We start from the raw sequence: 24,396 nt of genomic DNA, 5'->3' as shown, positions 1-24,396 counted from the left end.
GCCCCCTGCAGGGAGCCTGCTTCTCTCCCTCTGCCTATGTCTCTGCCTCTCTCTGTCTCTCATGAACAGATAGTCGGAATCTGTAGGAAAAAAAAAAAAGAATCATACTAACAAATATATAATCATAAAATGGGGTAAGTGCTCAGAAAGAAAGGAATACGCTCCTAAGAAAGCATCTCATAAAAGATTCTGGGAGAATGGGTGGGGAGGTGGACGGCAGGAACAAAGGCCGAGTGCAGAAGGGAGAGACCACGGAACAAGTGCAGAAGTGCAAGACTCTGAGAACACCAGTGGAAAATGGTATTTTTGTACACATTTATGAGTGTTTTAGCCACACATTTATTTTACAAATCTTTACTGAGTACATGGCATGTATGCACAGAACCCTACCAGGTGCTACAGATCCAACAGGAACAAAAGAGATATGATCCCTGCTCTTGCAAAGCTTCCAATCCAGCAAATGCCACAGAGGGGAACTGCTAGCTAAAGGAGAATGTATAGTTTAAACTTTGTTACATACTGCCAGACTGCCCACTTTGGGGCCTGGTCTTCCAGAAGCCACTGGTACGTACACTGGGGAGCAGACTCTTCAAAGCTCTTTTCTGATCAAATCAGGTTCCTTGGGTCCACATTGTTTTTTCCTAACTCATTCAGTGATGCTGGGGTTGCAGAGCTATCTCGAGCCAGACGGATGCCACATTCTGACAGGATCACATGTACAAATAGGACAGTCATAAAAGACACTGTGGACGCTTCCTCAGGGAACATGAAGATATTTTACTACAAAAGCAGTTTATTGCTAAATGAGATTTGGGCCCTCTCTGGAGATGCAAATTATTCATGTTGTACTTAATTCTCGCTTCTCATGGAAAACTGAGCGACGGCTGTGTGGAATCCTGCTACCCAGTAGGGCAGCAGGCTGATAACATCTGCCTGTGGAGAGGTACAGGGTGCACAGCCCCGCTCGGCAACCCGTGGCAATCCATCTCGGGTTCACTCCTCACTAATTCCCAGCGCCCCACGCAATTTCCCCTTCCTTTTCTCCCTGAAGCCTGACCCCCTGCTCCACTCACTCACCTCTTTCTCACATGATCCGGCTGACCACTTCCAATGAAACTGATTAAGCCTGTCTGTTAAAACTGCCTTCTTTCCTGCCTCGAAACCCAGAACTCTGCCAATCCCTTTTTTTGCTTCCAGCAATTTCTAAGCAATGGGCATGCTGCTTCTCCAGAACTTTGTGTTACTTCCTGTTCTCCATATTGTCAATAATTTCTTGCTTTAAAAGCAAATTTCCACTGACCTACACACACATTCAGAGCTCTTCTGAAGCTTAAAAAAAAAGGAAAGAAAGAAAAAAGAAAAACTCGTTTGAATCCTGCTACTAGCTCAATCCCCCCACCCCCCGGGCCAAGCTGCCCTTTCTCCCCATGCCCATCCCCTGAGTCCTGGTTGTGATGCTCATCACCTCCTTCCCCAGGTGTCCCTTCTGCTTCCAGACAGCACCCCACCTGTCACTCTCCAGCCTCACCTGTGCTCTGAAAACAGCCTCGCATTGCCTTCCCCTCCCACCCTTGGCTCTGGGCACCCCCAAGGCAGCTGGAACCAAAGGCATGAACGGAATCTGAGGCACCTGACCGTCTGATTCCCCTGCACCTTTCTGCCTGTCCTCCTGGCCACAGAACCTGCTGTTCACCTTGCTGCCTTTGGTCTCTCAAATTACTCAACTTTCCCTGCAAGGGGCCCGGTGCTTTCCTATTCTGTGGCCGCCCACCAGCCTCCCCGACTCCCACTCACCTGCCAAACCGTCCCATCTCTTAGGACCCACCACAGACATCACCTGGCAGAGGCCTGCTCTCCTGGTTCTGGGCAGACTGCGCTCCCTCCTCACTCCCTCAGTATCTGGTCTGAACTTCAGAGTTCCTCCCTCAACAGTACCCGCTGGAGGCAGAGGCTTATATCTTCCTCACCCCTGCATTCCTCACACAGCTGCTCTGGAAACCCTGGCTGGGAATACACCTTCCCTGTACTCTTGCCATTGAAGCTGACAGACTCAGCTTTTCCAAACTCAGTCTATTCCTCACGAAGTAGGGCTGATAACACCACCGTTAGGCTTAGCTCTATTGTAATGCCTTGAATGAAGCAAAATGAAACTTCCTCTCAGAATTTTCTTATACGTAAGGCAAGTTGCAAATGGAGAGAAGATATCCTTGAGAAGTGTTTGTTGTCTGTCACTACAGTTAATGTCCAAATAATAGACTTCGCCTGATGAAAACTATCCATTTTTCATACCTGTGGTACATATCTAAGGTTCATCGAGCATGCTTTTGAATAACAGGACTTTGGCTTGAATTAGCATTAGCATCCTCCTTAATTCAAATCTCCTCTTTGTTACAGTCTTTCTTGATAAAACTCTTCTGTGCAAACAACATTGGGAGGAATGCCTTAATAGGGTATGGTATTAACAGATGAGACACTTCCTCTGACATGAAGGATCAGTTCAATGTTTACTTTTTTTGTTGTTATTTTTCAATGTTCATTTTTAAATTGCAAGGAAGAGAAAAAGCAAAGTGAGAACATTAAAAAGAATAAAGAGGATCTAATTTTTTTTTTTAAGATCAGTAATCCGTACAATGTCACGTATTCTGATCTCAGACTTAAGAACAGAGTTTACAAAATCTAAACTGGAGTAGAAGATGAAAACCAGTTTGTGCCAGGACAAACCAGGATAGATTGGAACAGAGACCACTGAATTTGCCCCAGGTCTGCCCGGGTTTGCCTTTGACAGAACACAAGCACTTGCCAATCAGCTCACCTGGCTTCCTTAACCATGAGCCACGGTAACTGAAGTAAACTTACTCACAGCCTTTTTTTGCTTAACTTACCACCTCAACACACAATCATGGAGTTTGTGCTTTCACTGTTTTGCAACTCGGCCCAGACCTTAGTATCACACACAGCTCAGAACCACAGGACGGGGACACCCAGAGCCCCAGGATCAAGTCCCGCATCAGGTTCCCTGCAGGGAGCCTGCTTCTCCCTCTGTCTACCTCTCTGCATCTCTCATCAATAAATCAATAAAATCTTAAAAAAAAAAAAAAAAAAACACTCAGGAGGAAGTAGTACTTGTAGCTATCACCAAGTTCCAGGAAGCATCATGGTCTGGTTGGTGGAGATGTGAGCAAGGCCAGAAAGGAGAGGTCTGTATCTCAGTGAGTCAGAGGAGGGCCAGGAGGGGCTGTGGGCACTCGGGTCAGAGGTCATCAGGAGAAAGGTCAACTCAGCATGGCAGGATCAGCACCCTGAGAAGGAGAAGTGGGCTACACATGAAAAATCAAGGTCTGAGAAACTCCAGGCCCAATGCTGTCCAAGCAGGTGTGGTCACAGACACAGGACTGGGGAGCCGGCATGGAGCTGGACAGCCCAGGACGCTGGACAACCCTGTGCCGTTGAGCCAGGCAGCCGGGGATTTAGAGAGATGCCACATAACCTTATGCCTGGCAACCCTGAATATTAGTTTACCTTGCAAAGCCTCAGATTCCTTATTTAAGGAAGGAAAAGGAGAGAGTCGTGGGGAGTGTGAGAATAAAATGGGACACTTAAAGGAAGTACCTAGGACATCTGATACCCAGTGAGGTCAAACAGCTCAGCAAGAGGGAAGCTCTCACTCCATGCTAACTCCCCTGGCTCTCCTGAGGGGCCGAAGGGCCCCTCACCCACTCAGGAATCTGTCCGGTTTACAGGCAGGCAAGTAATCCACTGTGGGAGAAGCTGGGTGCAGAGAGGATAGAAAGTAAAAGAATTTTGGCCCTGGCCTTTCTCGCCCAAAGAGATCATTAAAGCACAAGTGAATATACCTTATTCTTAAAGGGGAGAAACAAAAATGTCCAGAGGTGAACTACCATTTTTCTAAACGCCACTCCACATCAGTACACCATCTACAAGGCACCTCAAAATCTGTGCCTCTATTTCCCCACACTGACAGCCAGGCTCTAGCTCTCTTCCATGTTTGGGGAAACGCTAAAACAAAACAAAAAACTCTTGTCACATCATTTTCAAATCGAAGGCAAAATGCTATTACAAAGACAGTGATGGGAAGATTTTCTGCCTTTCCCCATCTACCTGGATAACTAGGCCAGCCAGATGCTAACTTGAACACTCACTAAAGCAAGTTCACAGAACACTGGTAGTGCATCTTGCTTCCATGGGGGTGAAAAGCCTAGTTTCTCATATCACATTTCAGCATACCTTTGCTTTCAGTTCACTACACAGCTGATGGCCGAGGCCAGAAAGAGTCAATTTCCAGAACGCAGAGGAATCTGTGATGAAGTTGATGAAAGTTCAGACTTATGTTTTAAGGAACAAGGTTCACAAAATAATCAGTGCTTAGGTCAAATAATTAGCAAGCTTGGGGGCTGAGCCAGATTAATATTGGTGTAGGCTAACTTTTCTCTGACTGGAAGTTTGACTCCAGAATGTTGAATAGCATCAGTATGTTTGAAAATGACTCAAGCAAATTCTGCTTTCTTACATCAACAGTTCAGAATGATGTCTATGATTGATCTCCAAAGAAGCAGGTAGACTCTATACAGGCTCGTTTCAAAAAAGACCCACAAAGAAAAATGCACACACACTCAAACCATGAGAAAATGCAAACTATAAAACACAGGAATAGTAAACATCAGTAGGAGACTTTCTAGTTTGCCTGTGGTAGTCTACTACCCAACTCAGGAAATCAATCTCCTTACCAAAGTGATTTCTTTAGCATAAAAAAAATGCACATATTTGTCTTCTTTAGGTTCAAAAGTTAAGAAGGTCCCTTATTTCAAGTACTCATTCTCTATTACCAAGGAAGAAAACTCGACCACATGTTAGGGATGATGAATACAAAAGTTTCTCATTCATTTAATGGGAAACACGAATATTGAATTATCTATTTAAAACACTCATAACAGCACTGTTAATAAGAATTTTATGATTATTGGCATTGCTATTATAATAACAATACCTACATTTACACGCATAAAATCACTGTTGTGATTTTTATAATTGTATAATAATCTCATTATATCACAGCTGGGCTACCTTTCTCCAGGCAATACAAAACCTGCTGGTTTGGATTCTCGGGTGGCTGGGCTCCGGTCTCTGCATGGTAATTAAGCTCCCCAGGTGATTCCAGATCTCACCAATGTCTGAGAACCACTGCCTCAGGCTTAGGGGAAATCTTTCTAGACACTACAGAATGAAAGGATGAAGCATCAAAACTCCTCTTTCAGAAAAAGCACTGTGGCCATATTATTTTACATTTGTCAGAAAACCGTATGAGGTAACTAACTACACAGGACCACTGCAGGCAGAAGTCCTTATTCTCACCTGCAGAGTAATGATAAAATTACAGACATTTCAAAACAAACCCTTCAGATGTGAATGTCATTTTGTACCCTTTTCATATTCAAGAAATCTCTGTCCAAATGATCCTTCAAAGAGTCCTCACTGTATGCACTACTAGATTTGTCCATGCTACAAGATTTAAAGGGACACTCTGACGAGCCACATCTGACAAGGAACACAAGATGCCAGCCAGGAATTGAATACACATCTGGCCTCAAGTTTGCAAACACCTAGAAAGGCATTTGTATTTCCTTGCAATTCATTTTTTTAAATGATTTTATTTATTCATGAGAGACACAGAAAGAGAGACAGAGGGAGAAGCAGGCTTCCTGCAGGGAGCCGGATGCGGAACTTAATCCCAGGACCCCAGGATCACGAACTGAGCCAAAGGTAGATACTCAACCACTGAGCCACCCATGTGCCGTGCAATTCACTTTTGAAGTGAAATAACCAATGCAAGTGATCATACTTGACATACAATTACTATCCCCAAAACCACTGCAAGATATAACCTCAATTTAATGATTTGAAAGTGTTACAATCTCTGAAATGAACCTAGAAGAAAGTATATGACTTATGAAAAGAACTATATCATTAGTATTTTTTTCATCATTAGTATTTAAAAAATGTAAACTATTACATCACTTTTTACCCTTATATCACTTTCTACACTTTCCAATTTTATTAAATTGGAAAGACTTAAAACATTAAAAAAGCTTAGGATTGGCAAGTATGTGGTAAAAGCAAGCACACTCAGACTGTACAGTGAAATCTGCTGTGGACTTTTGGGATGGCAATTTAGCAATCTTTATCAAAAGCCCTAAAAGTACATATACGGTTGACCCAGCAGTTCCATGTCTAGCAATTCATCACCCAAAGATATTCTTTAGGGAAAAAGTGAGAAAGCAAATCAGGAAAAAAGGGCTGTGGTACGAATCCAATAAAAACAATCATTATTTATATACAGGGCCACACTCCCTTATCTATAATCTGAAATCTTAAAAGTTCCAAGAACTGAAAGATGTTTTTGCAATTCATTTATGGGAAAACGTGACTTGTTGCAAGGCTATTTACAGTCTTATTTCACTAAATACAAACATTAATAAGTTTTGCTGCTGAAATGTTAATATATATGATTGTAGAGAACTATTCCATACCTCAGTGGGGATTTTGTAAAATCTATAATATATTTCTCACATTATGTTTCTAAAATCTAGAAAGAAATAACTTTGCGATTCCGAAACAATTTGGCCTAGGGAGTTCTGGATATGGGATCATGAACCTACATTTATATGCACACAGTTAAATCACAATAGGTCATGATGTTTAGAGTAGTAGCCTTCTCACACGGTAAAATTACAAAGGATTTCTTTCTTCCTTCGCTTTTATGTGTTCTAAATTTTCTTTTTATAAAAAACACATTTATCTTTATATTCATAAAAATCAGTTTATTTCCATTTAGGAAAAAGAATATAGAAAAGAATCAGGTCCTTATAAAAACACCCAACCAGATTTTTCTAATTTCACATATAGCTCTATCCACCTATTATAGCTCCATGTTTTACAATTCACAGTCAAGTACCATTTTCTGCTGAATAAGCTTTCCAATCACTATTTGATTTGTGGCTCAGTTTACCATGGAGCTGTACCATTACATAAGGTATGGAAATCCAGATCAAGACCGATGGGTGGCCCAGGAGTGAAGCAGTAGCTCAGATACCTTCCTGGCTCCCAGCAAAGACCTCTCCATGGGCAAAGAGCAGAGAAGCCTTGCCTCAGGCCCTGGCTGGAGTGGTCCTAGAGAACTCCACTGGCTCTTTCTCATAAGGAAATTCATTATGTGTCCTGGCGCCAAACCTGTTTGTTGTGTCAACTACATGAGTTCGCTTTTGGGAATCCTTAAGCCCAACTCTGGTTTTAAAGTCTAGCCCCATAAACTTACAAACTGGGTGATTTGGAACATTCATTTTAAACATTTTTCACCTGAGAAATTAGAACACTACTACCTACACCTCACACTTTGGAATATATTAAACATAATACCTGACACTGTGTCATGCGCAGAAGCACTTGGCAAGATATTTCTCTTCTTTTTCTTTCCTTCCCCTCTCCTTCCTTTTTCCTCACTGGACTGGCTGCCCTCTTACTTAAAACATCCTGGAGCCAAGGTAACAAGACACCTAGTCAAGCTCCTTGATCTCAGCAGTCACAGTGATCTGTGAACCCCTGCAATGGGCCCCCCATCTCTGTCATTTACATTCTAGACCAGCTATCTTAGGTACTATCACAGACCAGGCCACTTTTCCTGGAACCCATTGGTGCACCTGATAATGAGAACCTAAGTCTCAGTCTTGGGTCACAGCCTCTTTCCTATCACTAAACAATCAGTAATTTCTCCTCACACATTCTGCACTTTAACCAAAGGTCCCTACATTTCTCCTACCCTGGCACATTCTGGGACAAATTAAACCATAGCCCTTTAGGGGACATGTACTAAACTGATGGTAATGTCCTAAAAGTTTTCCAACTGTATTCTCTCATTAATGCCCACACTGACTACGCAAGATAGGTACCATGCTCAACCTCATTCTTCAGATGAGGAAGGCACACCTTAGGAAATATAAGCAACTGCTGAATGTCCTTCTGCTGAAATCTTGCTGAAGTATCAGTTCTGGGATCTTTTCTCCAAAGGTTAGGTAGCCTACTGATCAGTTCATATTGCCTCTGGCAGTGGAGAGTCAGTTATTTCAAAGAGGACTCTTATTTCTGGCAACTTCAACATCACCTGGGAGCTTGTTAGGAAAGTAAAAGCTCACGTCTCTCTCAGATCCACTGAAACACAATCTGCATCTTAACAAGCTCCCCATGTGATCTGTAAATGTTTGAGAAACATTGCTCTAAAACGTAAAATCACTCTTTCCAATCTCATATTTAGTTGGATGACCCAAAGCTGACACCGGACTATGTGACATCTTTTATGCAGAGTAGGAAAGGCATCCCACCTGAGAAGAGCATTTGGCGTAAAGATGGTGTTCTTATATAAAGAAAAAGGCAACTCTCCCTTGGGGCCACCATTCTACTCCATGGCTGGGCACAAATGTCTAACATTATATAGACTACTCCACTCACAAAGTATGTGGTATTGGCAGTTTTTACGTCATTGTCATGTTCCCTGAAATGAAAAAGTATCTACGTGCTGACATTGCACTTGGCTCGGCAAGGACAAAATTCCTAAAACTTCTGACAACATGGCTAATGCCAAATTTTCTACTGTGATATGGAATATAGGACCATTAAAGAATAATGGAACCCAGGAGTATTTTAACACCCATTTCTGGTGAAGGTTTGGTTGCAGTGTTCTAGAACCAAACAGCTATGTAGCTGCATCCCGCTGTCATGGACACAGGCTGTTACAAGGTAGCAAAATGGCTACAAGAGGTCAAAAGAGTAAAAACTAGAGCACAGTAGCTTCCAGAACGCACAAAGGAAAACAATCACTTGCACAGCCAAACTCTTATCCTAGAATCACTGATTTTAAGGACTGTTCACTCCCTTCCAGACATGCTAGTGGTTACCACCATCAGTACAGCCTTCTTGTCAGATCAAAACCATTATATTTTTCTTTACCACAGAGGATGCATCAAGAAGGAAGGAAGTAGGCAGCCTGCCAACCAATCTAATTATTCTTGTGCATCTCAGCAGTGATACCAACTTGATATATTCCAGTAATGCCACTCCTCTAAGTCATTTTTCATTTTGAACAAATAATACAAGATTGTAAGAGAACTGCATAATCATCTTACAAAATAGTGGGGGTAACAACTTAAAGGTGTCTTCTTAGCAAATTAACTTTGAAAAACATTAAAATCAGGAAAATAAGTGTGTTCCACATACAAGTTCCCATACAAGTTCCAAATACAAATAAAATGTATCAAGCCAAAATTAGTCATCATAGCTTTTAACGAAGGGCTTTTTTATCCCCTGAAAGGAAAGTTTCATAATATAACATGACATGATCTTTTTAAGTGCATTTTCTCATTTGGATACAGGCACATGTACTCATGAAAATCTTATGTATATTAACAATATACTACTCAAAAAAAAATCACAATTATGTAGCAGGTGTAAGTGATTTCGGGTAAAACAATATCTGAAGAGAGTGAGAGAGTACAGCTTCTTAGAAACAAGATTTTCGGCTTTGAAAACCAAACTGTTGCTTTGTGAAATACTAAGCAAGACCTACCCTAAATTTCTACAATACCAAAAAGTAAGCCCAGAACTGAAATTACTTCTTCAGTGAGGTGAAAATGTGAAAGAAAAGTGCTAGCATTTCTCATGCCCTCCCTAGATCTCTTCAGACTTCATTAGGCATTCACTTTCCTTGGTTCCAACAAATACATTCTGCCTCTCTAATTGAAAATAGATGCATTGTTTTAAAATTAAAGGGGAAAATCATGCATTACTTGGTTTAAAAGAACAAGGAAAGTATTTATGTGATGTTTTGCCAGGAGTTAAGCAGGAACAGCCAAATGACCAGATTCACAACTTCCTACTAAAATGTGTTAAACTCTGCCACATGTATTTTGTATGGTGGCTGTCAGTCCCCGGGCATCCAAGATCTGAGCAGATGAAAGGGGTTTTACAGGAAGACTGCTTACACAGAATTCTCTCGGGTTTGGACAGATCAGATCCATAATATTCCTTCAAGCACTCACAGTTTCCTTTTTCAAAAACAGCCAAAGTGGTTTCTGTTGACTAGCACATAGGAGGCACTTAAAAAATATCTATTGAATGACTAAATGAAAAGAACATCATCTCCATTTAACAATGGACAACTTTTCAATTTTTCAGACTATTGCCATTTAATTCCTGCAACACATTGTAAAGTAAGGGATTATAATCACCATAATTTTACAAATAAAGAAACTGGAATTCAGAGAGATTAATTTACTCATATCAGGTAGTGATTTTGTTCTAAAGCTGGATCTCAAGGCTAATTGTGTTGGACTCCAGCAATACCACAGTAATACCACCCTGCACACAAGCTCATCATCGTACAGTAAACAAATGTTCACTTGTTCATTTATTCAACAGAGCAGAGCGTGTGCCGAATACTGTGCTACGTTTAAATACTAAAAGCCCCTATCTCTGCTCTCAAGTGTAAATTTTCTTCCTTTCATCCAACTTTAAATGATGTGGATTAGCTGAAGACAGACACATGAGATGAGTTACTTCCAGATGAGATGGGCCACACAGCAGACTGAGGCAAGTAGGCCAAAGAAACATGATCTGAAGACAGTCATTATATAGGTACAAGATGGGAGAGGATACTAGCATTTCATCAGCTTCATCCTCACATATATAAAGAATGTCCATAGGTAATTTCTAATGCACAAAACATCAATTATACTTATTATTTTTTAGGAGTTTTTTTACATATTGAGGATATATGATATAATTATGACTGTTATATGTATGCGTGTGTGTTTACATGTCTCCAGTTCCACCCATGCTTCATACTTACTTCACCAAGATCAGTTGCTTCCCAATATCTTCATTAAGGCATAATTGAATAAAAATTTTACATAATAGGATTAAAATATTATGGTTAATGAAAGAACAAAACCAGTTTGCATTTACCTTTCTACCGAACTACAGCTCTCACACTGAGCCACAAAGAAGGTTAATTTCTACAATAGCTGGAGACCACACAAGAGCAACAAAAAAGAAAATCCAGATAAGCCTATTCAATCCTTCCAAGAGGCTATAGATAGTATCGATATGAAATAAAAAGGGGTTCTGGTGCCAAATCTGCCAAATCTAAGTGGTGCAGAGCAATGATGCCTAAAAGGGGATTCATGGAAGGAACTTGGTAGAACCCCATTGTTTTCAGTCTGGATGCCACTCCAGTTAAGGGAAATGCTATGGTGCGAAAGAACATGACCCCATTGAATAATGATAAAACCACATAGCAGCTCCATCACCCTTTATGAATGAGCTACATGACAATAAAAATGTCACATTATTAATCCAGGAAAAATGGATGTCCTCCTACTGAGCTATGTAGCCAAAACGGGCTAAATAAGAAAATGAACTGAGGTCTCAGGGAAGGGGGAAGCCCCTTGTATTACAGAGAACAATCATAATATTTGGATTCATCCTGGGAAATCTACCATTAGTTAAAGAAATGTTCTTCCTTGAAAGTACCTTAATTACAAGTGAATACATTCCAAGCTTGTATAATCTTCAGAATAAAACCAAAGCTGAATGACTTATACTATCTGATATTAGACACAATGCAAGATTAGCCTTTAACACAGTATTGACACAAAGATACACAAACCAGACCAAGGAATCAGAATAGACAGTTCAGAAACCACCCCACATATACACATTCACTTAATTTGCAACCAAGTGACAGCCTGGCATTGCACTTGGTAAAGGATGGTGTTTTTCAATAAATTAGGTTGGGTTAATTAGATATCCATATGAAAAAAAACTAAAACTTGACCCCCGCCCCACACCATATTCTACAATCCATCTGAATGGATTTTAGAGCCAAATGTAAAAAGCAAAAAAGAATAATTTAGAAGACAAACCAGTAGATTACCTAAAAGACCTGAAAGTGGGCAAAAGTTACTTCCAAATGGACACACAAAGCATTCATCAGAAGGGGGGAAATGAGAACTTCTTCCCCCTCAAGGAACCAAGAAGTAAATAAGAAGCAAGCCACAAAGTGGAGGAGATATCTGCAATAAATGTACTCAACAGAAATGAAGATCCTCAATATACAAGACTCTTACAAAATTACAAGAAATCAAACAACCCAGCAGGAAAAAAAAAAAAAAAAACTTTTTTAAACAACCAAATAGCCAATGAACATATGAAAAAGTGCTCAGCACCCCTAGTTGTCAAAGAAATGCAAATTAAAACAACAATGTGATGCCATTATCCAGCTACTAGATTAGCTAAAATAAAAGACTAATAATACCAAGACCTGTCAAGGACTGAGAGCAACTAGAACTCTCATAGAGAGCTTGTAGGAGGATAAATTGGTACAACTGTTCTAGAAAACTCTTTGGTAGTATTTATGTACTGAAACTGACCAGATGTATCCATTCTGACTCAGCAATTCCAAATCCTAGGTATATAATCTGAAGAAATGCATGTTATGTTCATCAAAAGACAGGTACAGGAATATTTATATTGGCATCATTCGCAATAGCCAAAAATACCCAAATTTATATTAACAATAGGACATATAAACAAACTGTGGCATATTCATAAGATGACATATTATAAAACAGTACTGTCCAATACAGAACCACAAGTAACATGCAAATTTTAATGTAGATTAATAAGATTAAATTTAAAAATCAGTTCCTCAGATTACCACACTTTACAGGCTCAATGGCCACATGTGGCTGGTGGCTACCATATTATACAGCAGGGACATGAAGCATTTTCACAAAATTCTATGGGGGCATTGCTATTATACATATATAAATGAGAATAACTGAATTACAATGATAAGTAAAAACAGGGGCGAATGCCCCAAATGTAACATTGAGCAGAATAAACCATATAGAAAGGAGTATATGCTATATGCTTCCATTCATACAAAGTTCAAACACTACACAACTAATCTATGGTATTAGAAGTCAGGAGGTAGTCACCCTTTGGGAGTTGGGGGCATTGACTAGAAGGCAGGATGAGGAGGCTTCTGTAGTTTTAGTCATACTGATCTGGATCAGTAGATATGAAAACAAGTGTCTTCACAATGGAAAAACACAAGTGGCTCAATATTGGTGATATATACATCTCTCTGTATGTAACCAAAAAGAGAGAGAGAGAGAGAGAGAGAGAAATTAAGCCTCACTCTACGGCTCAAGTTCTTCTTTGTTTCAGAATCTTCCTCCATAAAACTCAACTCAAGATGCTCAGCCTGGGGGTGCCTGGCTAGCTAAATTGGTTCAGCATCTGACTCTTGGTTTCGGCTCAGGTCACAATCCCAGGATTGTTGTGGGATTGAGCCCTGTGACATGTTCCACCTCAGTGCGGAGTCTGCCTGAGATTCTCTCCCTCTCCCTCTGCCCTTCTCCCAACTTATGCACAAGCACACATACTCTCTCTAAAATTAAATAAAAACTTTAAACAACAACAACAAAAAGATGCTCATCCTGGATAAATGCTATGGCATGCCTTTGGATTATGGAATTTTAGCCAAGCGAAGGGGATTTTTAACAAGTCTTACATTCTTCTATTTTTACATGGCCATCAGAGGTATAAGATGAATAAAGAACTGCAATGAAACAAAGACAGAGTGAAGAGAGAAAACTATGGCTAGAAAGTATTTGCCAGATATTAAAAGAGAAAAGTATGTAAAGAAGAGTCTGAAAGCTCACAAAGCTACTGGAAAATCAGTCGTGATTCAACTCCCAATAAGAATCCTAGAGAGAGGGATCCCTGGGTGGCTCAGCGGTTTAGCACCTGCCTTTGGCCCAGGGCACAATCCTGGAGTCCCAGGATCGAGTCCTGTGTCGGGCTCCCGGCATGGAGCCTGCTTCTCCCTCCTCCTGTGTCTCTGCCTCTCTCTCTCTCTCTCTCTCTCATAAATAAATAAATAAATCTTAAAAAAAAAAAAAAAAAAGAGTCCTAGAGAGAAGGGAGGAAGTTGTAAACCAACCTCAGATCAAGTTGGCCGTGAAAAGTCTCCAGATTCTTTAGACTCTTTATTAAAAAGAAAACTCAGATTGTAGAAGCAGGAGTAGAAAGTATTCCTAGGAGAAAGTGCATACTGTCTTCGGTGGCCAGTAGCCAACAACCCAACGGAAATACTGTCACTGGCAATCTCCCCAATACCTGCATCTGATTTTGACCTTTGTTTTATTTTTGATTTTTAAAAATTTTGACCTTTGAATGCCATTTAAAAGGGGAAAAAACTGCATGGATGTAAATATTGTAATCACTCATGGGATTCAAATGCAAAGAAAGATCTCCATGGGGCTAGAGATCACTATCACTTAGAATCTCTCGTTTATTGTCTTTGGTTTTAATTTTCCTAAGTGCTCTGGAATGGACAAAGTCCCAAAAAGGGAGGAGATTGAAATTATAACAAAATAACAAGAGCTTTCTTAGAGTTTTTGGAATCAGAGAATCAGCACGAGAGAAAACTGTGCTGGGAAGGGTTTTAGAGGATGTCCAGTCCATCCCTGGTCTTATTTTAGCAAAATTGCCTTAAAGAATTTCACATGTAAAAAAAAAACATTCTATTTTTGAATGCATCCTGATAAGGAGATGGCTTTACCTCCCTTGGTGTCCCATTTCAATGACTGTCACTCTGACGAAAGTTTCCCTCAGATACCTCCTATATCTGGTCATGCTGTTTAAATGATTTTCTGTTTGTTTTATTCTTAATAAACACAGAAGATTAGCAATGTTCATTGCCTCCATGATAATTCATCTTTTAACAACTTGCAATCTCTTTTTTTAGTTATCGCCTACAAGATATTTTCATATACATTATCTATTTGACTCTTGAAACAATCCTATTATTATCTGTCCCATTTTATACATGTGGACACTCCAGCTTAGAGAGTAAGGAAAGTTAGGCTTAGGGAAAAAAAAAAAGTCTGACAAAAATCCCAAGGTTACTTAGCTATTCAGGTCTTGGGCTCAAATTCAGCTACGTCCTTCATATATATGTGTGTTACTAAGTCACTAGCCCCACAACCTCTCCATGCCCCCATTCTGAATAAGTCCAGAATGAGAAGTTGTACTTTGGGATAGGCCTAGCAAATGCTGGGAAAAACTGGAGGACTCTCTTCCATAGAGAATCCACATGTGATTTCCTTTTCTAAATTGACAGTGTGACTTAGCAGCGGGTAATTGTGATTTGTGGCAGCATTATTCCCTTCTTCTAGTAACTGCACCCTGATTTCCCTCAGGAGCTGTCAATCCAATTGCCCAGACTTGTCAGAGAGCTAGCACAGAATCCAGGCCAGACTTCTCAGGCAAGTTTTTTCCCCAGGAATCTGAATCTTGGATGGAGTGACAGGAGAATGAAAATGGTCAGAGTCCAGGTATCTCACAGATGGGCTCCCCAGACCTGCTCTGGTTTCCAAGAACTAAGCCTCCTGCTTCTCCACACTTCTCGGGGGTCACCTCATATTCCCATTGGGCACCTCTTCTACTTCCGTTAGCCAGGGTTGGCTTCTATCGCTTGCAAGCACAGAACACTGCCTGATACAACCCTTGGGAGGAACAGATAAAAATACATACTTGGTAAGTTCTGCTTTCATTATGCACTTATTCTGTAGGTGAGAAATATTAAAAGGAAATCAGCCTCTTAGCATGTTGTAAACTATGAAAATTCCTTCACAGGGAAAAAAGGAGTCCAGTAATTTCTTGTGCCACTGACTCAAGGCAGGAATCAGTTGGCAAGTTCTCCAGAATCCTGGCTGTGTTTTTTTCTAAAACACGGCTTCTGGAACCTTAGATTTCTCAAGAGGTACAGAAAATTCAGAAAGCTGTCAGTGTTTAAAAGAGGTATTCTCCTAGTGAAAAGTCCTTTCTGGGAGGGCTCAAGGAGGACAGAGCACAACTTGTGTTCCAAGAGACACTCAGCCACCAGGAGAAAGGGAAATAGGTGTCAGACCTGGAAACTCCTGGCTAGTTAGTGAGAAGCAACCGCAGCTTTGCTGTCAAGTGAGTCCCAGTCATCCAGACTTCCAGGTCTAAAAGCAGAAACTAGAAGAACAGGTAACATTGTCTACTCAACATTATCAAGTGGTGGAGTTCTACTCAGTAACTCTCTTGAGTTCACCGCATGAAGAAGCATCCCATCAGATTTCTTTTTTCTTCCTGGGACTGGTCAAGGCAGCAAAAGCCTGTCAATACTTTGAAATTGCCCTAAGAATTGCCTGATTTCACAGTTTGTAGAAACTACAAGCCAACGATAAAGGGATACCAGGATCTGCTAGTCTGAGGTAATCTATTCAATGAGCAAAAGCACTGGCAACATGTGGGGCATGTTGTGGAGACAATGAATCACAAGACAAGAAGCTTGCTCACTATAACATAATGTGCAATCTGAGAAAATAAGGCACCTGCATATGAATTATCAATAGGTGATGCAGGAACTGCCAGACACAGATAACACGTACACAAAATCAGGAGTCAATACCTCGAGATCTATCCCATCTCCCAACCCCCCACTTTAATTCAAGATAGTTCTTAGCCATGTGAGCACAGAAACTTTTTCTCTCTTCCTTCTTATGAAGCTGATTTCAACACCTAAACAAATAATCAGAAGACTACATCTGCGTAAGAGGGGAAACCATAAAATAATAATACTGAAAATTCTCCCTTTTGAAGAGTAAAAAATGACAGAGGTACGTCACAGTCGAATGCTTTGTAATTAGTGGAGCATTAAATGTATCTTTTGATTTAAGTAGGCGACATTTAATCCCTCTTAACATCAGCTATCAACAGTTGTGTTTAGGGATATGGCAAAGTAATATTTAGGAAAAAATAAACCCTTGCTCACAGTACATTCAGAAGTCTCCAGACATATTCTCTCATTTGGGTGGAGTCCAAGCAGCTCACCTATAAACATTACTCGCTTGGCAAAGAAAATTCAAGATAGTGGATACTCACCCAGGAAAGAACTGATCTTTATTTTGGTACAAGTCTGTAATTTATTACAAACTACTCCTGAGCTAGCCAATCCCTCAAACACTGTGTGGTCCACACCACCATCTAGGGCAGAGACAGTGGCCTGGACTCCCCTGACCACTGCACCAGCCCCCTAGGTAACCAGTAAAATTCTCAACTCAATGTAGTAACACTTATGCAGAAACCAAAGAAATTCCAATATTCTGGTGCGGTATTCCATTGCTAGAACGAATTTCACGGCAAAGGAAACTGTCAACAATTTCCCAGTTAAGAACAGGGCATACCATTTTTTAAGCTACATTTTGCTCTATAAAATACATGAACTTATTAGAAGCAAGTACCAAGTTAGGAGAAAAATACTAGAAAGTGTTTGTCTTTATTTATGCTAACTCCATACATTATGACCAATGTGGCCATAGATTCAAAGAAGCTTTTGTAAAAACATTTTTTAACATCTTTAGTGTCACAAAATAATATAAACCACAGTGCATTTCTTCCAAGTAATTGCTAAAAAAAAAAAAAAAATGCACACCAAATCCCTTGAACTATTTATAAAACAGAGAGCATACTGTAACCAGAAACTTCTATAGGAAATTCCAACTGAAACATAAAATATTATTATTAAATGGGTATCATAAACACAGGAAAATAAAATTCAAACTTCTTAGCCTGGATTCAAAACCTTTCAGAAATATATTCCAAACCATTTTTAAATTTTATTTTCCAGTTGTCCTCTATAAGAATTCTGCTCAAGTTAAATTGACCAACACAGTCACATTCCTTTTTTCTGAACATTTTGCTCCTGCCATTCCTCTGCCCCAGAGTGCCTCTCCCTCAGCCATGCCCTTGACTCTTTCTGGATTGTCAATTTCTGCTCTGACAGCACACAGCATTTATTCCCTTTTGCACATAAAACCACTTCAGCAACGAGCTGCTGATTTAAATCAGAATAAGCATTTCAACAACTTAAAGGCAGGAGACTTTCAGTTGCCTAAAAAGCGATTTGCCCGCTCATAAAACAGTATTTTTTGAGCCTCTACTATGTATAAGGTACAATACCAGGGTCCTCGAAAAACGCTGAGGCACAAGTGACATCACCTACTTTTTAAGGAGCTTTGAGTCTAGTGGGGAAAATAAGATCAACACCCAACTCATCATGATGAATGTAATAAGCGAGGCAACTGTAAACACTCCACTATGGTTTCTGCTAAAAGAGGGTGGGATTACTTAGTGCAAGGCAGGGGGCGGTGTGCCGAGAACTCTAGGAGGAAATGGCAGTTGGGTGGAATAGAAATAGGACATTATGTCCTCAAGAAGCATTAACAAAAGCAAGGAGTGGGCAGAGCTCAGGAAGTTAATGGATGAAGCAAGGAGTGATGCTTCAGAATATGTGTACATTGTAGAGAAAGTGGAACAAATGGGAAAGTAATTTATATTACAAATTAAAGGGGATTAAACATACTGAGAAATTCAGAGGCTCCCATACGCTCACGTCACTATATTAGGCAGTGTATTAAGCAACCAAGAGATGTGGGAAGATTCCACAGGGTAATTATAATATCTGAGAAAAATTGTATTATTATCACTTTTTATGATGTCGATTTTTAACTGAATGGTATTCACCACAATAAAGTCTACTTAATTAGAACTGCTACAAAGAGTTCAAGTAACACATGTTGTTAAATATTCTTCACTGTGTTACGTGAATAAGGCATAATAAGTTCCACTCCATCTTCCATATCTACATGATAGTACAATAAATGGGCCTCCCATGAAAAGCTAATACCAAAGCAAGATCCTGAAGTATTCTTCTGGAACATCCAAGAAAGATGGTTTTTGTGCATCATTAAGGGAAACTGCATTATACTATAAGGGGTCAACTGGCAATATGTTTATATATATATAAACACACACACACAGCTGACCCTTGAAAAAGATGGGTTTGGACCGTAGGTGCACTTATAGGTGGATTATTTGGATACACACAGTACAGTATTGTAAATGTATTTTCTCTTCCTTAGGATTTCCTTAATAACATTTTCTTTTCTCCAGCTTGTTTTGTAACAATACAGTATATAATACATATAACACACAAAATATGTATGAATCGACTGTTTATATTCCTGGTAAGGCTTTTGGTCAACAGTAGGCTATTAGTTAAGTCTTGGAATAGTCAAAAGTTGTATGTGGATTTTTGCCTGCACAGGGGGTTGGGACCTCTAATTCCCATGTTGTTCAAGGGTCATCTGTATGTATATCATACCACGTATGTGGTTAACTCAGTGAGAATCCAAGTCGCTGGCATTAAGGCACAATTCTTTTCAGAGAATTTTCTCACAACTGCAATGAAACAAGTGTGTCACTATTTCAGAAACTCATTAACTGAAATTTCTCGGTGGGGGACAACCCTGATCCTTCTAAATTTAGACTGGTTAGATATCCAGGCAGCCTCATCTGGTTCAGGCACCACGATCCCAGGCTCATAAACCTGCCTACATCGTTTTCACTCTTGAGGGTAGAAACAGGAAAGATTCTTTGTGGAGGGTCTATCTGCTGTTTGTGGAGACACTCTCCTGTCACCATTGGAAAACTAAGTGCCAGAGTATCGGTTAGATAAGACACAGCCAGTCGATTTCAAGGAAACATCCAAGAAAAATAACTGCCTGATTTTAAAGTGATCTGTACACTCAGAAGCTTCTAGATGGTAAGAGAAGTGGAGATACACAGCATTGCTTTATTTTACCTATGATTCACTTTGAGTTACATCTCAGTTTATGAGTCACAGTGGGCATGCCAGCTTCTTGCTGTCACATATTGACCTGGTAGACAGAAACATTTTTAAGTGTAGATTATCAAGAGCACGGAGAGACTGGAAGTCCTGATGGAAGGCCCTCGAACAAATGTAGGTGCAAATGCAATGTTCTGTCAACAAAAAGTGAGGTTTTACCAGCTTACTGTAACATCAACACCCACAGGCCCTGAGAAAATTTAGATTTTGTTTTCCTCCTCACCTTTTCTCAAGTGATTTTAGAAGTTTGCATTACTGTAACACAACGGCAGGGAAACATGTTTGAAAGGTTATTGGAAGTGACAGATGGACCTATTTTGAAATAAAATTAAGCCTGTGGTACTACTGAAAGGAAGTCACGAAATCCAAAATTAAACTGGACAGAATGCTCTTAAGCTGTTTTTGTTCTCCACCCCCGACCCCCCCACCCCCGCCAAGGAAGCAGAAAGAGTGGGAGGTTGAAGAAGGGAGGTCTTTTCTCTGAATTCCCTCACCTTGGTCAATTTGTCCTGAACTTCCAACCTGTCTTCTTAATGGAATGTGGCACCCCGGAAATTTTAAACCTCCATATATTTATCATCAGACATCCAAATATGTTTTCCACTGATATCACTAAGAACACAATTCTAATTGTGCTTAGATGTGACTTTAAAGATTTCAGAAAAAAAGAAAAAAACTATAAAGCACATATCGAACCATCAAATGTCCCACTCTCATCCTGAGATGAAAAATGTGTGCTTCAGAAACCCACTGTGCAGCCCAGACGTGTGAAGGGAGTAGCCGACCCAGGAGGAGCCCCGCCTACCTTATTGTGCTCGTACTTGTAGGGGATCTTGAGCGTGTCCATGGCTCTGATCATAGCCTGCATGGCCGTGAAGATGTTCTGATACACCAGCTTGGTGAAGCCCCTTTTGTCTTCATCAGAGTAGCCCGACCCATGGATGATTCTCATCTGCTTGATAAACGTACTCTTGCCACTCTCTCCCGTCCCTGCAAGATGGACAACAGCAAAAGATGTCATCAGACCGTGACACCTCCTCCCAGTCTCCCAGACAGCTAAACTGGACACGGCGGCTTAGACAGGTAGCATCCCGGTGCAGACCCCCTGGGGGAGCCGCACAGGACAGTGGTGCCACTAGGGGTGGAGATGCCACCTGCACAGAACGCTCAACAAAACTGGAGGGTAAGAACCCATTTCAGAGGCCCATGAGCTTTAAAAAAAAAAAAAAAAAAACCATAATAAAACATAACAAAAAACCAACTTATCACCTCTTTGGAAAGCCACTCAGCATGGAATTTGGATAGTGATTTGTAACCATGTATCTTAACAAGAAACACAAGGAAATCGTCTTTTGAAGAGAATCAACACTTGATAAAGCTCTCCTCCCTGGAGAATATCTGAAAGACCTCCAGGAGGCAGGGTTTGGATCTGGAAATGACAATGCACTGACAGAAATGCTGTTCAGAAAGCAGTAAGAGAAAAATGCCTCGGAATTTCTAGACATTCCCTTTCACTTTAAAATGGTGTCTATGTGTGTACATATACATACACACATGCACATATATATGTAGAGCATAGTATCCAGATAAGAATCAGGAATTTCCTAGATAGGAAGCATCAACTGTATGTGCCTGAGTTATTTCAAGGAATCGCCTAACTCAGAGAAGTCACAGTGGCTCTCCTTCCCTCTGTCCCTTCTTGACTAATAGCGTGATATAAAAATTTACTGTTACTGGATTTTTCTCCTCCATGCTCTTATTTTCTCCCTTTCCAACGCCCCTAACATAAGCCTGAGGGCAATCCCTAACAAAGCTACCAATGACCCAGGGAGAAAGACAAGACAGAAAGATGAGAGATCCTATCACTGAATGACAGAAACTATGTGGAAAGAAGTATCTTCCACACAAATCTAAAACTACAAATGTTAAAAACTTCATTTTTCCAAATGTAGGTGGCTTCTTTTGTATGTCACTTCATTTCTGAATACTTCTTATTCACTTTTAAGCTTCCCTGAGATTTCCAAAACAATAACTATCTCGGTCTTCCCCTAGAAGTGTAGAAAAACACTAAAAGCTCCTATTTTGGAATTAAATATGGAAGAATAAAATAATTGAAACACTGGATGGCTAGCATGTCCTTATTGCCATTCCTGACTTACGAGGTGCTTTTAGAAACAAAACAAAACAAAACAAAACAAAACAAAAAAACTAAAAAGTAGGAATACCGCATCTGTCCTCATTTCATTTTGTCTTTCTGCGGGTTGGATTTCATTTTCATCTTTATAAACAATCACAAAACATTCAAGTAAGTGTTACGGTTTCCACAGAAGCAATCACTTAAATGACTACAGATGTGCGGGTAAACAAAGAAGCCTCGCCCAGTTACAGTGCAAGATGATTTCTAGCTCTGAGCTCCTGGGTCAGCAGCCCCTTTATCATTTTCATATGACTTTTAATAAGTGATCTGGAGTGTTTGATCTATAAAGTTAACACTGCAATGTGAATGCCATCAACCCATTTTAACAAACTTTCATTCCAAGAGTTTTTATTTTTATTTATTTTTGTTTTTTTTTTATTCATTCCAAGAGTTTTTAAATGACTATTTTATGATCCCCACCATGAATAATGACTATAGGGGAAAGAAAACCCCAAAGTATTTAAAAAGTGGCACTGCTGGTAGAAATAAAGCTATGTAATTGTTTCTCCTGGCTGATCAACAATTTATAGAAAACAATAGGTATCCTTAGTCTCCCAAGCAAGTCAAAGTATGTAGGGGAAAAAAATCCAGATTGCTTCTTTGCTTATTATCCCTATCCCAGGGGCAGTGGCTTGCTCTCAGGGCCCAATCGGTGACAGAATCATCAAATCAGAATCCCTGCTAGTTCTTTCCACAACAAAAACAATAAGAAATCTTAATACATGAGGTTAATGGAACGAGAAGAAAAGGAAAGAATCAGGCGATAGGGTCTCTTCCTCCTGGCTATCAAAGCAGCTTTTATATGCTCATTTGGGTGAGTATGAAGCATAAAACATAAAAATAAGAAAGGAGCAGACAAACTACACTGGCTTGTGTTTCACTTAAGTCTCACCGGGATGAGCAGTCAGTGCTTGGTACCTCTTTGGAGCAAGTCCTGGGGGTATCGCACTAATGAAGAGTCCAGAGGCAGAAAATGCAGGACCAATGAATGAATGGGGGCATATAAAGGTAAAAGAAAAAAGAATCCAAAAAAAATCAACTCCAAAGTAAGACATGCTCCCTATTGCCCCAGACACACCCTGAGAACCTTTCTCTCCATTTTCTTTTTTTTTTTTTTAAGATTTTATTTACTTATTCATAGAGATGCAGAGAGATAGAGAGAGAGGCAGAGACACAGGCAGAGGGAGAAGCAGGCTCCATGCAGAGAGCCTGACGTGGGACTCGATCCAGGGTCTCCAGGATCATGCCCTGGGCTGCAGGCGGCACTAAACCGCTGGGCCACCAGGGCTGCCCCCTTTTTTTTTTTTTTTTTTTCCACTCAGTTTTCTTGCTTATTCCGTGCCCTAGGAGACTGAACCATAAGGACAGCACATCCACAGCCCCCTTGCCCTCTGTTTTTTTCCTGGGTTTAGCACACAGAAGACACTAGGAGGAGACCACAGAGTAGGGAAATGAGGAAGGGGAAATTTTCACACAGCTCGCTCCCTGCAAGGGCACCAGATACACCACGTCCCCTTCAAAGGCCACAGCTATTGCTGGCTGTCCTGGCCCCAGACAGCTACCTTTCTGGGTTCCCGTGACTGTTCTCAGTCTCAGGGGCTACTGCCAGCCCCTAGGGACCTAGTTCCCTTCTAGAATTGCCCTCAGCCGCCCAGCTGGAGTATCCACAGGTTTCCTGCTGGGACCCTGACTGGTACAGATGCCATAAGGACAATAGGGGAACCTATTGACCCTTTCTCTAGAAACCTTACTCATGAGGTCCTCTCTAGTCTGTAAAGAGCTTGCTAGTCACTAACTCACTCTCCTAACACTCTCCTGGAGCCCAACTGCGATGAAGAAATGACAGAGCCCGAGTCTCCCCCAAAGTCCTAACAAATACAGTACTAGCCACCTGTCCCCAGAATATGCACATGTCTCCCCCCAAGAAACACCCTCTCCAAGACCAGTCTCCAATACAGACAGGGGAAACCACAGTCTCTACCTCCTGAATATCCCCCCTCTTATAAAGAAAATCCAAAGAAATCTGTGTTCTACCCTTTATACTTTGCAAGAACTTTGAAATATATTGTCATTTCATCCTTTCAAAAATCTGTGAGATGGATGTCTTTATCCTCATTTCACATAAGAGGAAAGGCTGTGGAGCGGTGAGACCTCAAGCTAAGATGCCATGGCCAGTAACAAGGGCCCAGCCCAGCTCTCAGCTACCCAGAGTGGGTTTGTCACTATTTTCTTAAGTCATGACTGCTCTAATTACCCTAAGGGGTAATTAGCTTCTAATGCCCACTGGCTAAAAATATCTTACCATGGCTTTGACTTCACCCAACTTTTATTCACTTAATATAATTTC

General features: G+C 40.6%; 1 protein-coding gene across 2 annotated transcripts in view; it reads right to left on the bottom strand.

Annotated features, from left to right (window-relative positions):
• The window catches only part of LOC140639169 (guanine nucleotide-binding protein G(q) subunit alpha), a 307,081-nt gene that overhangs the window by 178,892 nt on the left and 103,793 nt on the right, over positions 1 to 24,396 (bottom strand). For both annotated transcript variants that reach the window (XM_072837677.1, XM_072837673.1), the window contains exon 2: positions 20,658 to 20,842. In XM_072837677.1, coding sequence (XP_072693778.1) covers positions 20,658 to 20,842 — 185 coding nt within the window. The remainder of the gene's footprint in view (positions 1 to 20,657; positions 20,843 to 24,396) is intronic.

This window comes from Canis lupus, chromosome 1, assembly GCF_048164855.1.
Source record: "Canis lupus baileyi chromosome 1, mCanLup2.hap1, whole genome shotgun sequence".
Taxonomy (NCBI): Eukaryota; Metazoa; Chordata; class Mammalia; order Carnivora; family Canidae; genus Canis; species Canis lupus.
The sequence above is the reverse complement of the archived record's forward strand: the minus strand, read 5'-3'. Positions and strand labels throughout refer to the sequence as shown.